At 43.1% G+C, this 16,456-nt stretch overlaps 1 protein-coding gene across 1 annotated transcript in view; it reads right to left on the bottom strand.

The window, feature by feature from the left end:
• The window catches only part of dnah9l (dynein, axonemal, heavy polypeptide 9 like), a 38,310-nt gene extending 23,086 nt beyond the window's left edge, over positions 1–15,224 (bottom strand). The window contains exons 1-28 of the mRNA XM_028979350.1: positions 15,162–15,224; positions 14,717–14,967; positions 14,268–14,411; positions 13,861–14,045; positions 13,575–13,770; positions 13,349–13,448; positions 12,911–13,122; positions 11,899–12,180; positions 11,592–11,759; positions 11,301–11,417; positions 7,315–7,452; positions 6,277–6,401; positions 5,936–6,131; positions 5,748–5,852; positions 5,265–5,437; positions 4,633–4,855; positions 4,223–4,552; positions 3,797–4,051; positions 3,538–3,707; positions 2,976–3,198; positions 2,725–2,841; positions 2,547–2,633; positions 2,017–2,175; positions 1,849–1,932; positions 1,364–1,522; positions 1,059–1,181; positions 350–472; positions 38–262 (exon numbers count right to left, since the gene is read on the bottom strand). Of these exons, the coding sequence (XP_028835183.1) occupies positions 38–262; positions 350–472; positions 1,059–1,181; positions 1,364–1,522; positions 1,849–1,932; positions 2,017–2,175; positions 2,547–2,633; positions 2,725–2,841; positions 2,976–3,198; positions 3,538–3,707; positions 3,797–4,051; positions 4,223–4,552; positions 4,633–4,855; positions 5,265–5,437; positions 5,748–5,852; positions 5,936–6,131; positions 6,277–6,401; positions 7,315–7,452; positions 11,301–11,417; positions 11,592–11,759; positions 11,899–12,180; positions 12,911–13,122; positions 13,349–13,448; positions 13,575–13,770; positions 13,861–14,045; positions 14,268–14,411; positions 14,717–14,962 (4,665 nt within the window). The 5' untranslated portion in view covers positions 14,963–14,967; positions 15,162–15,224. The remainder of the gene's footprint in view (positions 1–37; positions 263–349; positions 473–1,058; positions 1,182–1,363; positions 1,523–1,848; positions 1,933–2,016; positions 2,176–2,546; positions 2,634–2,724; positions 2,842–2,975; positions 3,199–3,537; positions 3,708–3,796; positions 4,052–4,222; positions 4,553–4,632; positions 4,856–5,264; positions 5,438–5,747; positions 5,853–5,935; positions 6,132–6,276; positions 6,402–7,314; positions 7,453–11,300; positions 11,418–11,591; positions 11,760–11,898; positions 12,181–12,910; positions 13,123–13,348; positions 13,449–13,574; positions 13,771–13,860; positions 14,046–14,267; positions 14,412–14,716; positions 14,968–15,161) is intronic.
• Positions 15,225–16,456: the final 1,232 nt, after the last annotated feature.

The following is a 16,456-nucleotide window of genomic DNA, read 5'->3' as shown; positions in this document are numbered from 1 at the left end:
GAAACAAGTTCATGTGAATCTTTCCATCCTGACCAACCTGAAAGTCCTGGTGGATGCCCTGGAAGCGCTCTGCATCCTGTGCCAGCTGGTTGCGGATGTCTTCAGAGTTGGTAAATATGCTCTGCAAGTGTGCCCACGTTCGCTGCACCCCCATCCAGGAGGAGATGACAAGATCGGCTACCATCAGCCTCCGCTGCCATGTGCTCACTTCAACCAGGAAGTACTCCACGTGTTTACTCATCAGGATATTCTGTAGCTGCACCTGATGTACACACGTACACACCAGTTAAAGTCACACTGTCCTTACATGACTGCATCAACAGAGACTGTACCAAGTGCATCTTCTTACCTGATTGTCCTCGAGGGTTTCAATAAGGTTCTCATCTGCCTTAAGTAGTGGGGTTCCTGTACTGGGATGGGTCTCGTAGGACAGAGACATCTGAGACCATGTCTGCGTAATCTCACCCAAAACCTAGCGAAAAATAGAACAGAAGGTAAACTGAAATGTTTTCTCAGCAAACTTTCAATACTTCAAGACAAGTTTAATTTATTCTATTAAGAGCACCTAATGTACACCTTAACAATCAATTTCACTGGTTTTTACATTTTACATTTACAGCATTTATCAGACGCCCTTATCCAGAGCGACTTGCAATCAGTACTTACAGGGACAGTCCCCCCTGGAGCAATTTATGGTTAAGTTGCTCCAATGGTAGTACGTGGGATTTAAACCTGGGTCTTCTGGTTCATAGGCGAGTGTGTTACTAGGCTACTACCACCCTGTACCTTTGTGTAATTAATGCTGAATATTGTTGTGTGTGGTGGTAGGAGTCTGTCTTCTTTGTTGTCTACATGGCTTATTTGATGTTACCCTTGTTATTCTTGCACTGCCTGTGTCCCATGTTTGTCTGTCACATGTGTGCACTTTATGTCAGTATGTGACTTTGCCTAAATGTTACATGTAGAACCAGGTTCTGAAGAAACTTCACTATGTACTGTCTAAAATGAATGTGGCTGAAATGACCATAAATCTCAACCTACCCACAAACACATCTTACCTTCTCAATGCCCAGCTCTTTCACAGCCTTATCCACAATGTTCTTCACCTCCTCCTCGACCCGATGCAAGTGCAATTCCAGAAGATCTCCTAGCCTTGTAGCCTCACCCATAACAAAACTCACCTAAGTGAGAGGTGAGTGAGATTGGAGAACATGGTAAATCTGACTAGTCATGTACACCAAACACTGGCTTTTTTTAGGTAGATACAATCTCATATAGAATGTATTTATCTTATAAAACAAAGGCTACCGACAGGCTGCCATAGAAATACTGGGGGACTGCGGTCTGCAATCTGATTCCATACCCCAGTGGTTCTCATGAGTTGCTGCCAGTGTCGCTCTCGGACTGCTGAATTCTGGAGCTCATTGACAGCTCTCAGTGAAGTGAGCAGATTTTTAACAGTTGACTCCAGGCCAGTGTAAACATCCCAGGCACGCACTTCCTTATCCAGAGTTTTCATCTCCTACCACCACACACAACAATATTCAGCATTAATTACACAAAAATGTATTCTTAAAACTGGCATTAGAATAGCATAAACACTGTTGTTTTCCCTTCACCGTAGTCCTTGTTTCTACAATGACTACGGTGACCTATGGTGAAAGCCTTGACTTTCTTTTTCCTCTTGTGTCATTTTTGTTGGTGTGTTTCTTCAGAGACTGTTTGCTGACCTGTCTGTTTTCGGTAACTTTTATTGTATTAAGCCTAATAAGCAATTAACAAAAATTGGACCAGTGCTGTACTGTAGATAAGATTAAATAAGCATAGTAATAATTATCAAATTCAGACCTTAGCAAATCTTCTGAGTTCCATGTCCATGTGCTCCACGTTGATCTCTTTCCATGGAGTCTTTGTCCAGTCCTCAATACTCGTCTGTCTCCCAAACACAAACACAATATTTTTAAGAAAGTCCTCGGATGTTTGTTATTGTTTGTGGTCCTGAGTTACAATGGCTACCTTGACAAAGATGACCATATCCCAGACTGCTTTGAGGAGAATGAGGTCAGAGCGGCAGTGATGCAGCTGCTTGTATTCAGGAAAACTGACCTCAAACAACACAGCAGTGTCATGCAGAAGCTGCATCTCCTCCTCCAACTGAGCAACCGACCGGTTTGCCTAATCGGGTCAAACACGTATAACTAAAAAATGTCATACACACCAGAAAATATTACTGACTTCTGCTATCTGGATCTGGGAATTTTGAAGAATCACAATATTCCTGAAGTTGCTTTGCACCTTCACTCAAAGCAGGAAACCCTTTATATGGTGTGTAGCTTGCTACATTTGTCATTAGTTACAGGGACAGTCCCCCTGGAGCAACTCACGGTTAAGTGTCTTGCTCAGGGACACAATGGTAGTAAGCGGGATTTGAACCTGGGTCTTCTGGTTCATAGGCGAGTGTGTTACCCACTAGGCTACTACCACCCTACTACCATATGGTTAACAGAAAATAACACAAGCAATAAACAAAAACAGGAGTAAAAAACCTTGTCCAGGAGTCTGTATGGCTCGTCAATGCTACTGTGAAAAATGGACTCAGTGATGAATTGTTCCCTGAACTCATGCTGCTTGATCTGTCAGAACAGAGGTGGAAACATTCATGTTCATGTCTGTCCTTCATTCCTACACTATAGTACACCATAGTACACTGGGTGTCAGTCTCACCTCAAAATGTACACACTTCCTTCTGATGACTGCGACTTCATTGGACTGCAGAGGAGCAACCTCGTGTTTCACCGTGAAGGCAAGTTTCTTTAGATTCTTCCACTTCTCGGGTAACTCCTAAGAATACAGTTGAAATTGGCAATTTACAATTTTATTCATGTGGCTGTGTATTTCCTTGAGTGAGTGTGTTCGGTACCCAACCTACATGCTTTAGAATATGGTCTAAGTTCATCATGTGTGTGTAGAACTACCTCCAGCTGTGTATAGACATTCTCTGGGAGCTGCTGTCCGTAGCTCTTCAGCAGGTCAGCTGTGGATTTGAGAGGCCTGAAGTGCTGCTCTGTGCTAAGTTGTCTATCCCTAATCGCCATCAGGTGACCCATGATGTCCACCAGCCCTGCATAGTCCCCATCCTTCACTTTCTTATGGAGGCCAAAATCTGTGTTCTCAATGAAGAGAGCCAAGTCTCGCACACTGGTGGGGAAAATGACAAATAAAACTGCACAATGTGTAGGTTAAATTCAGAAATAGTCTTAGAAGCCATTTTGTTCTTTTCTTTTCTTTTAATTATGAATGGATTGCGGCATGACAGCTGTGTAACACACCTGGACCTTTCTTTTCAGATTCATGTGCTGGTGTATTGGGTTAAGTAGGGTTATAATATAAAAAGTATATTAAATATTTTGATACAGCATTTATCCATTACATTGTAAATGGAGCGTTCCATTGGATGTTTGAGTGCACAAATGAAGTTGGAAATTCATTACCATAAGAGAATATCTTATTTAAACCAAATCAAACCCTGTGGCTCACCTCTCATTGACATGGTTAAGCAAGTGCTCTTTAAACATCCAGCTCCACTTCTTGATAATGTTCATCAGTGTAACTTTAAAAGGCTTGATGTCCACCTGGCACCAGCCACAGAAAATCATCCCGTCCTCGAAAGCACAGACCTTCTCATATAGGGACTCAAACACACTGATCTGCAAGAAAACACACACATTCACCCACTGTTTTTGCAAGAATATGACACGTGTGAGGAATATATACAATGACAATCTGGAGCAGATACCTGCTCCTTGAAGTTGTGCAGTTTTGGTGGATTCTTTGCCAACTCGTAGTCTGCATACAGCTCTGCCTCCTCTGTTGAGAGGGCACGTCCATAGAGCAGGAACTGACGCATAAACTCACTCCGGTCATCCGTCCAAAGATAGCGAAACGAAGCAAAAGATTCTTCAAACTGCTTCATCTTAACAATGGCCTCCCGCACTCGGTGACGCACAGTGTGTGCCAGCTCAGTCAAATCAAGCATCTCATTGATGTCCGTCTGAGTGTGAAAAGCAACAATAAGTAAGGACAAGAGTGGAATAAAAGACCTTATAGGATTGATAGAGCACACAAACGCGTTATGTACATTTATATAACTAATATAAGAAAACAATATTTCTTCTTTGTGAACACAAAGCAAACACATTGGTATGAAAAGCTAAACACACACCTGGTATGTCTCAGCATCCTTGTGTTCTGCCACTCTCTTTATATAGGCGGCCATATTAAAGATGTCAATCACCAAGTTGTGGAGGATATCATAGAAGTTGTCCTTTTTCGTGAGGTCCAGAGATGGATGAAAAGTCATGTCAGAGGTCAAGACAAGCTGTACCTCAAAAAGTGGGGCTATGTGGAGTTCTGGGCCTGTGTTCTCCACCAGGTACTGCAGGGAGCAGCGCACAGCACTGCAGAATCCCTGCAGAACCATGCAGTCCACATACTCGGTGTAGGACTGCCACTCAGGAGAACCAGCATCTCCACCAAGCAGAGAACAGTTTTCCTGGAGAGAGGTTCAAGACAGCGAGGTTCACGGGGGGGAAATGAAAGGACAGAACAAAAGAGTGTGAGCTGCTGCCACACCTGCATTAGATGGTGTATCTTCTCCCCTGTGTTGGTGATGAGTGTGTACTGGCGCCGCATACACTCATCAACATCAGCAACAACCAGCAGGTTGCCACTACGGCTGCTTTTTCTGCTGATGAAGGCGATGTGGCTAAAAGTTCCTAACAGCTTCTGTATTGTTTCGACGTTGGCTTTGCTCTGCTGAACGCGGGTAGAGATGTCATGGACCAGATCCCTGGTGCTGGGATGGAAGAGTATCTTTAGTGTTCTCAACGGAATTCTGCATTCCTTACTGGCAAGAGATGCTGTGCGCAGTGAAACTTCACTTAATTTTATTTGTAAATCCATTATATTACGTCTTTAAAAGCTTAAGCTGATCTAAATAAAGAGACCACAAGAAAATCAATAGAAACTGCTTTAAGCCCATAGTGAGTAACAAAGTCATAGATTCAGACCCCACTTGCCATCAGGTCTTGTGCAGGACACTGAGTTTCTGCAGGGGGACTGTCCCTATAATGACTAACAGTTAGTCACTTTGGTTAAAATGATAAGATAAACTATTGTCTCATCTATAAAACATCTGTGCTTGACAAGTCGCTGTACAGTACACAACTTTCTGAATAGTGATTGGGTCTGTGTTGAAGAATCACCTCTGAACATAATCCCACAGGTCTTCATCTCCCCATTTTAGTTCATGCAGTGCAGGACTCATCTTATGCTTCACTTCCTCTAGATTGGCCTCGACCAGTCGTAGCTCAACTGATAGAATGGTGCTGTGTAGTTTGTTATACCACTCAGCTACCTGAGAGAGGGTGCTAGTGTACTGTACACACAACATAGAAAACGAGATATTGTTTTAGTTGTGCTGCATATTCACCCAGTCAAGAATGGACGTTCCTGGACCTGACACAACAAATCCAGACCAGAATTTAGATTCAGCCAGTCAGTTGGCCAGTAGGTCCATGACTGAATCCACTATTCGACAGTAAAATACTGGTCTGGACTTGATGTTTCAGGTCCAGGAAAGTCCATCAGAGAAAGTTCTGCAATAATATCACATGTTTATGACAGTACTAACAATTAATGTATTATTACAAACAGTTTACACTTGACAAATGTAGCAAGCTACACACCATATAAAGGGTTTCCTGCTTTGAGTGAAGGTGCAAAGCAACTTCAGGAATATTGTGATTCTTCAACATTCCCAGATATTTCACCTCCTTTAGTATGGCTGAAAGCTAAAAAGAGGCATATATACACAAAATATATCTTGTGCATTTGTTATTGAATGTTGTACAAAGGTCTTGTGCCTTTAACTCACAGCTGGATGAAAGTTAACTTTGTAGAGGCCACTCTCAGGGTTGCATGTGAGGAGATGCTCATTGAGGTGGGTGTGGCACAGTTCATCCAAATCTACACACCAGTTAGAGTATACTTCCTCGTCCAGGTGATCCAATACCTCCAACACACACTCACATGCACTCAGGACATCCATGGCTTCAGGGCTGTCCAGTGGCCTAACACACACACACACACACACACACACACACTCATCATAGACGTATCACACAACTGAATGAAGAATTCTAGCGACACCACACAATGAAAGACATGCATGTATTCATATTTTGATGCCTATATGTTTAGTGAGTGTTATCTTACATGTGTGACAACTGGTTGAGGTGGCTGCGGTTGGTCAGAATTCGGTCTCTCAGCTCTTGTGACCATTTCAGATTCCCTGCAACCGTGGGCATGTTCTTACCAAGAAGGGCACTGCTGTTACGCAGCTACAAAAGAAAAAATGTTAACAATAAACAAGCAAAATAATAGACATAGAAACACTCTTTGACACACACAGACATTTCACACACATACGTATATCATCTCACAGTAATTCCTTGTCATTTATATGTTTCCTTTGTTGTTCAGTATAGGGAAATAACAATGGACTCTCTTCATAATTTTCTCACTTTTTTTAACAGAAAGAGCTGCCTGTAAACTGACTAATAAGAATTCCTTTATAGAAACTGTGCAAAAGGCAACTCAAAAACTTAGCTCACCATGGTACCAGCTGACATGCGGAAGCACATCAGTTATTTGTGTATTTTATCAGCCTCTTAAATATAAAAGGTTATGCATATAACTACTGTTCGCTGAGGGCAATGCAGTACAACACAAGTGTACAGGATAACCATGTCTCTGCGTGTCTTCAGCTGCGTGCCCAGCTGAAGACACCTTTATACACGCCTATAGGCATGAGATGGGGCAGCATGGGGAAGGGCCATGCCTCCCAATTAAAACCGCCTGTTGCCGCCATATCCCCTTCATTTCAGAATGGCTCTTTGCCGAGCTAAGCAGCACCAGTATGTGGACTTTGCTTTGAAATGAAGTGGACTTCACCTTTTAACCATGCCACCAGCAGACATTGTTATGAAATTTCCATGAAATCAGCACTCCACGGAAAACTGACTCACCCAAGACTGTCCATCAAATTTATAAAAAAATCTAAATTGCTTACAGTAATGCCCTATGCTATTTGAGCTTTGCAATTCATTTTATTTTATTGAATCTTAGTTTGAATCTTCACACCATTTTACATAATGCACTGTTACATTATTAGAGTGACTCACATATGCAGACTGTCTCACACACCTATTACATACATAATAGCACAGAGACAGTCATATACACAATACACACCCTCTCTCTGTGTTGCTCCAGAATCTTCTGGCAAGAGATCATTTCCTCCTGGAACATGACCAGCAGCACGCCATAGTTGGGAGTGAACAGCTTGTGGATTTGTGGCCTCTCCAGCAGGGTCCCAAAAATCTGCAGGAGCTACAGAGCATACACACACCTCTCCTGAAATACAGTCACATAAGTTAAACGCAAATGTTCTAAAAAAAAACACACACACTTGCCACAGCATTTGATTCTGGTTGATGGTGTTTCTCAAACATAAAAACCATGACAATATAATCAAATCTTACTGTATGTACACAAAAATACAAGGATTACAGATTACTTACTATATATATAAAGTGCAATTGTGAAATGGTAATAATTCAGTTGTTTAAGAGGTTGATTGCGAGGGGGAACAAGCTGTTCTTGTGTCCTGGGGCAGTTGTTGGCCTATAGCAGGTAAGGAAATGGGCCAGAAGGTTGCCGCAAAGATGATTATCTTTTCTGTCTGTTTCCTGGTTCTTGAGCGGAACAGGTCCTAGATGGAGGGCCGGGGGCACCAATAATCTTTTCTGCTGTCAGTACAGTCCCTCGCAGTCTGATCCTGTCCTGTTTGGTGGCACAGCACAGACTCGATGACTGCAGGGGTGATTGGGTCAGCAGCTCATGTGGAAGATTGGACAGGACTTCAATAAGTACATTCAAGTACATCTGCTGGGTCTTCTTGAGATTGGAGGAGATTTTGGTTCCACACTTCAGGTCCTGGGAGATGGTGATATCCAGGAACTTGAAGGTCACCACAGAAGATATTAAGCTGTTTGATATAGTGAGGGGAAGCAGTGTTGAGGGCTCAACTTCCTGTCAGTATGCAGGATCATGATGGGGGTCATTACCTCTGGGGTGGGGTGGGTAAGGTGTGTAAATCTGTGTTTCTCAAACCTGCAGTAGTATTTGTTAAGGTGATCTGCCAAGCTTTTGTTTCCTTTGGCAGGTGGTGGGGGTCATCTGTAGCTGGTAATGTCTTGCAAACCTCTCCACACTGACGCAGGGTCATTGGCTGAAACCGTTTTTTCAGCTTCTTGGAGTAGCTTCTTTTAGCCACTTAGATCTCCCTGGTCAACGTGTTCCTGACTTGCTTGTACAGGCCCCTTCCCACCACTTCTGTAGGTTTCCTCCTTGCCTGGCGAAGATGTTGCAGATTTGTAGTGAACCATGGTTTATTGTTGTTGTATGTGCAGAAGGTCTTGATTGACACACATATCTTCACAAAAACTGATGTATAATTTAACAGTATCTGTCAGGTCATCCAAAAAATCAGATGTGGCTTTGTAGTGTTACGTCCCAGGACGTATGCTCCCACGTGTTCTGTGCGTCTGGCTGTGTTTTGCGTCCTGTCTCATTTAAGTTGACTTCGTGGGAGGAGTTGAAGCCTTCCAGCTCCACCTACCATCTGTCATTGGTCACCTCCACCTATATAAAGAGATTTCGGATGGTGTTAGGGAGGTCCCCAGGGTCTGCTAGGCCCTTACTCTTTCAGGAGGTCCCCAGGGTCCACGGAGATCTGCAAGGAGCTCCGTTGGGGATCTCATTCATGTTTCTTGTTGTTTGCCTGTGTTAGCCTGTTAGCTTTATGTGCCTTTTTTGTTGTGCATGTTGGACCATCCCATCCCTTGGCTTTTTTGATGTTGTTTAGCTGTCCTGAGTCTGCTGTATTATTGTACCTGTTAGCACCCTGTAAATATTTGTATGCTTGGTTTGTTTGTGTGTGTAACAGTGGACCTCCTCCTCTCCACACCCTTGTCGCATTTCTTAGACCCCTAGACATAGTAACGTAACAAATGGGGGCTCGTCCGGGATTTTTTTCCCCTTGTTTGGTGTTTGTGATCAGAATCGTATATCGGTAAGTTAGGGTGTCTCTTGGGGTCTTTGCTGTGACAATGCCCTCCCTGCAGAGCACCACTTTGTTATTTTTCCTTTCTTTCTTTTGGAGCTACTCCGGGTGGGGGTATGCCGTCACACGAACAGCCTCAGCTTGAGTCTGCCGGGGTGACGTTCGGCATTCAAATTTGCCTCCAATCGGTACTCTCCGAAGAGCAGGTAGGTTAAGGTAGCTTGTGTTAGGCAGGTTTAGGACCGGATTTACAATTTTGCTGCTGTCTTTGTGGCCTCAGGTATACGTTCGGTGGAGAGGAGATTGTGTGGGCTTGGGTGGTTGTCACTTTTCAGATTTTTGTTTTTTTGGCGTACATGTTTTGTGTGGGGCAGTTGATCTGTTTGTGTACACAGGTGTGGGTCTAATGTTAGCACAATATTCATTTTGTGTGTGGTGGCTGTGTTGTATCATTTTTGTGGACATTCTTTAGTGCTCATTCTGTATTCGTTTGTCACAGTGTTTGAAAGAGACGCTGTTTGAATTGCCATGTGGTGTTCGCTCACTCTGAGTAGTGAGGTTCTTCGGCGGAAGGATACTCTGTTTCAGTTGTGGAGCATGTTGGTTAATAGGAATGTTTTTCACAGCCCTGCCTGCTGACATGCTCTCATCAAGCATTTCTGCCGATTCGGCGAGTGACTCTGATGCGGATGTAAAAATCCATGAGTGCTCATTGGAGAAGCGTGAGTGGCTTGATTCAGCGAGAGTTTGTCCAGAATGTGAATACCGTAACTACGGGCTTGCAAGATGGTGCAGGAGCTTCAGCTTTTGCCAGCTGGAGTGTCAGCGTGAGCTTGAGCTCAGAAAGTTGGAGCAGGAGGTTTGAATGGAACATGACTAATTACCAGTGCAAGCACTGAGTGTGCTTTTGTGTAAAGGTCCCATTCGGGTTAAGTCTAGGACGGCTGTTGTATGGCGGTGCATCTGTTTGTGGGCCTACTGTCTCTTAGGGTATTAGTCCCCAGAGCAGTGTGGAGTGCCCTATTATTTTCCCCATAACTGACATTTCTAATATCTGTGTAAGTGGGGGAAATATTTCGTTGGACCATAGTTTGCTTAAGTTTTGCCCTATTATACAACCACTACCAACCATTTTTTGGTTGGTATACAGTTTTTTTTGAGTATACAGTTTTGTTGTCCACTGCTTGTTTTTGGACCTTCGTAATTTTTGATGTGAGATTCATTGAATAGTGCAGATATTGTATTTGAGGGGGTATGCTTTATCTTGTGCACTTTTGGATCAACCAAAGGGCTGATTTTCGGTGGTGGGGGTGTTACGTTCCTGGACGTACGCTCCCACGTGTTCTGTGTGTCTGGCTGTGTTTTTGCGTCCCGTCTCTTTTAGGTTGACTTTGTGGGAGGAGTTGAAGCCTTCCAGCTCCACCTACCATCTGCCATTGGTCACCTCCACCTATATAAAGAGACTTCGGATGGTGTTAGGGAGGTCCACGGAGATCTGCAAGGAGCTCCGTTGGGGATCTCATTTGTGTTTCTTGTTGCTTTGTGTGATAGACCCTTTGTTGTTTGCCTGTGTTAGCCTGTTAGCTTTATGTGCCTTTTTATTAACTTGTACATGTTTGAGTTATCCCTGCTGAACCATCTCTTCCTTTTGGCTTTTTTGATGTTGGTTAGCTGTCCTGAGTCCACTGTATTATTGTACCTATTAGCTCCCTGTAAATTAAAGCACTGTTTGTATGCTTGGGTTGGTTGTGAGTGTAACAGTGAACCTCCTCCTCTCCACACCCTTGTCATGTTTCTTAAACCCCTAGACTTAGGAATGTGACAGAGGACCATCCAATCAATGCAGTCAAAACAGTCTTACAGTTCCTGCTTTGCTGCATTGGTCCACTTCGCTATTGTTGGCCAGAGGAGAAATGTAAACTCCAACCAGGATGAAGAAAGAAATAAAAAGGTCAGTGAATAAAAAGGTCAGCCACAAACAAAAAAACAGTTGAGTACGTCCCTCTTTTGCTACTAAAACAGTCTTGACCCATCAGGGCACAGAACCAGGATGCAAATTCACAACCTGAGGCCAAGTCACTTGCATTATTGGGTGTGTTTGTGTGTGCGATACCTTGAAAACAGACTCCAGCCCTCGTGAGTGTTGAAAGGCCAGGTTAAGTACAGTTCCCAGACGTTCATCAAAGTCCTCATTTTGCTCCCTGAAGTGTGTGTAATCCCGCACAAAGTCCTAGACAATGAAGCACTGTCAGCATAGACGAAACTGTATCTATTTGTGTTCTGTATGCCCATTTATGTGCCTATGAATAAATATCAGTAGGTTTCAGTAGACATACACAATGTGTGTGAATATGGTATATGTGGTTAGTGTGAGGTCAATTTGACGGTTGTGTGCATGTTTGACCTCTTTAGTGTAATCCAGTGGGTCATATTTGCACTCTCTCAGGCGTCTCCAGCTGTCATGGAACTGATCGTTCATGCTATAGATGAGTTCACTCAGAATCTTCCCCCTCGATCCACCCAGCTCCACCCGCTCCAATTTCAGGAAGTCCATTGCAGATGCAAACAACTCCTGAACACAGCACACAATCAAACACACAAACAATGAGTACTGACACACAGGTCAATAAAGGAACTTCAAAATAAGCAAGCTAATGATACTACTGAACTCCTAAAGCATAAAACAATCCAAACATTCTCAACATTCTCACCTGAGCACCAAAACTGCTGGTACTATCTGAAAGTCTCACCTCGATCATTAGTAGCCTCTCCATTATGCGGTCGGTGCGATGGAAAACCATATCGGAAGGAAAGTCCCAGAGCTTGACAGAGAGGCCAGGTCTGCTGTAGGGCCCAGTAGGGGTCAGCTTGTCCCTGTGTTGCTGAAAGCTATGCCTGAAAGCTCTGAGGACCTGAATGGTGCTATGCACCCTCTCCACTGCCTCCTCCATCTCCATCTTAAAAAGCTCTTCTGGAAGCAGGTAGGCAAAGGCCTGTGCTCACATAAACACATTATTCAATACCACACATTGCACAATGTTTCATACAATTTTCCATATGTTTTCACATAGTATTATATATATTTGGACCTATGGTAATAAATATGCTAAATATATATTGTAATTATATAACTATATCTGTTAAACAAAACATTTTAAACAATACCACAACTAAATCTAACCCTACCTTTAAACTTAACATAAAAACGTTGTCTCTGTTTTTAATGGGGAATGGTCACTAATGTCAGATTCAAAAGTTCGCCAGTATAAAGTGCTGGTTTAGTAGGGGGTGTGGAAGTGATAACAGTGACCCCATTTGCTGGCAGTGCAATAAAAATGAGAGAAAACAGGAGGAGACAGGAACTAGAATGTGGGTAAACTGCATGAGAACTGTTAATCACGGCTATGGGGTTCTCCCATATTAAACCAAAAAAAGTAGTTAGAAGGACACTTCCCCTGGAGCAGCTCAGGGTTAAGTGTCTTGATAGTAAGTAGCGTTTGAATCTGTGACTGTGGTCATGTGGTTCATAGGTGAATGTGTTACCAGCTAGGCTACTACCACCCTATAGACAACATTTCTAATACATTACTGAACATGCTTCATGTGCTATGTTTATATATGCAAATATTTGGCCTTAATTCTAGTCCTATGGCCAGCAAAATGTCCAAATGTCCCACTATTAAACATACACACACACACACACACAGAGAGAGAAAGACAGACCTTCTCTATTAGCAGATTGCAGAACTCCTGCAGTAGAGTGACCATTCGCTGTGGGGTGCAATAATACTGTGAGTGTGTCCAGATCAGGCAGATCGTGTGAAAAAGGGGCGGGATCAGTGACTCCAGGTGCATAAAGGGGCGTTCCTCAAACACACTGATGTGTTTCTTCAGTGGGCGCAAGTATAGGTCTATATCCTCAGCCTCCAACACAGCTACACAAAAATACATATGCAGTATAATATTCTGAATCTTTTAAAGGGTCAATGTGTTCCCATATCCTGAAGGATGACAGCTTCACATAATCTCTACACAGGCTGTATCTGAAATTTCCTAGCACAAGTCACTTTCACAATGTTACACATCCTCTAATTCAGCTTTCACATGATCAGCACAAAGACAACAACAAACCTCCAAAACTACAGGTGAGCGTGAACGCACCTTGGTCTATCTTGAGTGCCATGTCTCTGAATGGGTCATAGTAACTGCTGTTAATTCTCCTGAGGATCTCCATGACCTGTGCCACTTTTGGGTTCTGGAGCTAGATAACAGTACAGAGCAGTCTTCAAAGTCATGTACACAAGACAATGGAACAGAACTATTTCAACACACACATATGACTGCACTTTCATATAGTCGATCCCACGCACACAACAGCTACACACACTTGTGTCTGAATGCCCAAAAGGTTTTCCTTTTGAGAGGCCCAGAAGCGGAGCTCCGCAGTGGGTCCTGGGTTGTCCCCTTGACGCAGGAGCTTAGCTGAGTCTTTCTGCAGTGCAGAGTTCATCTGCTGTGTCCACTGGATCACCATGGTCTCTATCGAGTACAGCAGTGCCCGGTCTACGGGTGAGTCATCAGGACTGAAAAATCCATTTTACAAGACATAGAGCGGCATGTAAGAGGTGCATGAAGAAGTGATTTTTAAAATGTTTTAATCATAGGACACGCACCTGAGCTGTTTCTGGTTTGTGCGCTCTACACAGAGGGGTAGGGGTAGGAGTGTGCGCCCCTGAGCTTGACCCCGTAGAGTCACCACCTCACTTTTCAGTTTCTCGATGTGCCGTGTGACGTCCTCCACCAGCACCCGGGGCCAACCCACATGATTCTTACAATTCGACAGTAGAGAGAGCAGCACCTAAGATATATGCAAACAAACAGCATACACTCTTAAACAATCCCCCTTAAAAATATACACAATACATACGCACGTATATACATTCAAATATCATAAAACACATGAACATGCACAACAGTATGCATTTACAGTGCTGACAACCAGATATACACCATATTCATGCAAACATAAGACAAACACAGAGGAAGTGGAGTTTCAGTCATGCTTTCTTTTTGAGATCACCTCAGATATGAAGACAGGGGCGTGGTCCATGGGCTGTCCAGAAACTTCACCAAGCCACAGCTCCAAACGGAAGTCTTTTTTGGACACTTTAGCTCGTCTTTTTTTGTGGACACACAGGAGTTTGGTCTTCCATGGAGGTGAAGTCTTCAGAGGGGTAAAATTACTCAGAATGCTTTCAGTAGCGAAAGCACCAGAAATAAGTGGTGACTTATTTCGACACAAAAACAATGTCAGAAGAGACGAGCAAAGTAGGGATATACACTTGGTCAGTAATGTTGTTTATGACCCATGAGCATCCAGGCCTGGTTTACCACTTTCCCCAGCAGTTAGTCACCTGCTATTAGCTTAGCTTGGCCTCAAAGTTTCACTCCTGACTTAACAGGTAAAGAAAAACCCATGTAACCCTAAACATACAGCATATACGAATATGTATCTGTGTTTCTACTCACCTGGCCATCTCCAACATGCAGGGTTCCCCCTGGCCCAGAGAATAGGATGAGGCAGTCATTATAGTCGTGATCCAGAAAGTCCAGCAGAACTTTCAGGTTCTCCTCTGCCCCAATGAAGCGGTTCCATTTGTCGGTTTTGATGCGCAGGATGGTGAACACCTGCTCACGAAGGAAGTCAACCCTTTCGTCAGACACTGCACTGGCTTTCATCACCTCAGACGGGACACGGACACCACCCTCCGCCATGTCCTCTGGGAAAGGGAAAGAGAGATAGAAGGGAAAAGCGAATGGAGGATTTTGAAGACTAGTGAAGGGAAACAACGGTCCATGGGGTCAAAGATATGAAGAACACTGGAGACTGTGCATGATACCAACGTCAAGATCTCAAGGAATGTCAACCCAGCATCAAGAGGTCAAAAATGTACTAATTTCAAACTCCACTTACCTTTAGAACAGGGAGCTGCAAGTAGCTCAAAGCTACTCTTTTCCTCTTAGGAGAACCGATACCACTGCAGGAGTCTGCGAGTGGGAGGGGATTGAGCATAACCATAGCAACAACCTAAGCCATGTCACCCTTTCTCTTTGTACCTGTGGCACATGAAACGTGACCGCAACTGAGCCTCACCTGATACTGATATTGACACTCACGTATGACCCGACCAGGTAATATCATCACACGATCCTTCACAAAGCCCACAAATGCTTTACTCACCTGTTAACATGTTAGGATAAACCACTTTTGGTCCAACTGGTTTGCCTACTGTGACCATTCAGCATATTTACATTTACATTTACGGCATTTGGCAGATGCCCTTATCCAGAGCGACTTGCAACAACTTTTCAGAAGCATATATATATATATATAGGAGAATGTATATGTGTGTGTATGTATGTTATAAACACCCAAACTCTTCAGTAGACATTGAACTGTTCTTCAGCTGACACTAATACTAACGTAGGTTAACCAGTACTTATATTATATAAGCACTATTTTCGAGCCCATTGTTGGACTGGTCACCGGTGTATGTTAAGATGTCCTCAGGATAGTTAGTAATCTATATCTTGAAGAAGAGAAACTTACTTACTATCACTACTTCAATACATCACAACTGGATCACAATAAATCATTAAAGGTCATATTTCTTTTTTGTTTAATCTTTTTTCGCAAACCCCGCAAACCCCCTTACTCTGCCGAACAGGCCCCACACTGGACTGAGCTAAGCTTCGCGACAACTTGAAAATAGTGACTATAAAGTATACTGGTTAACCCAGATTACGACTAGTCACTACACAAATTACACTACATAACATCCACTTATTCATGCATGTATACACAATGCTGGGCAAAAGTCTTGAGCCACCCCTCATTTCTTCAGATTTTACTTAATGAAATGTATCTCCTGCTTCTGCTAATGTGAGACTTTTTAGTCAATTTGTTAAATGAGAAGGTCCCTGTGACAAATCAGAAAAAATGCAAAGATGTAAAAACAATTGCATTTGTTCAATTATGCCATCTAATAACAGGCAGGATGCAAAATGGCATTTAATTGCAGGTTATAAAACAAACACACATGAGGGATTCTGCCACTTGGACACACCCCTCCGAGCATAAATTTCTGTTTTCATAGGAAGGATTCCGACTTTAATTGTGTTCCATTTGGGAAATGGGGGAAGATGTAAAAAAAAAAAAAAGTAACATTCAAATTTTACACTTATTCAAAAAGTAATTGAAATAAGGAA

Source organism: Denticeps clupeoides, chromosome 5, assembly GCF_900700375.1.
Source record: "Denticeps clupeoides chromosome 5, fDenClu1.1, whole genome shotgun sequence".
In the NCBI taxonomy this organism is placed as follows: domain Eukaryota; kingdom Metazoa; phylum Chordata; class Actinopteri; order Clupeiformes; family Denticipitidae; genus Denticeps; species Denticeps clupeoides.
Note: the sequence above shows the minus strand (reverse complement) of the source record. Positions and strands in the feature narration are given on the sequence as shown.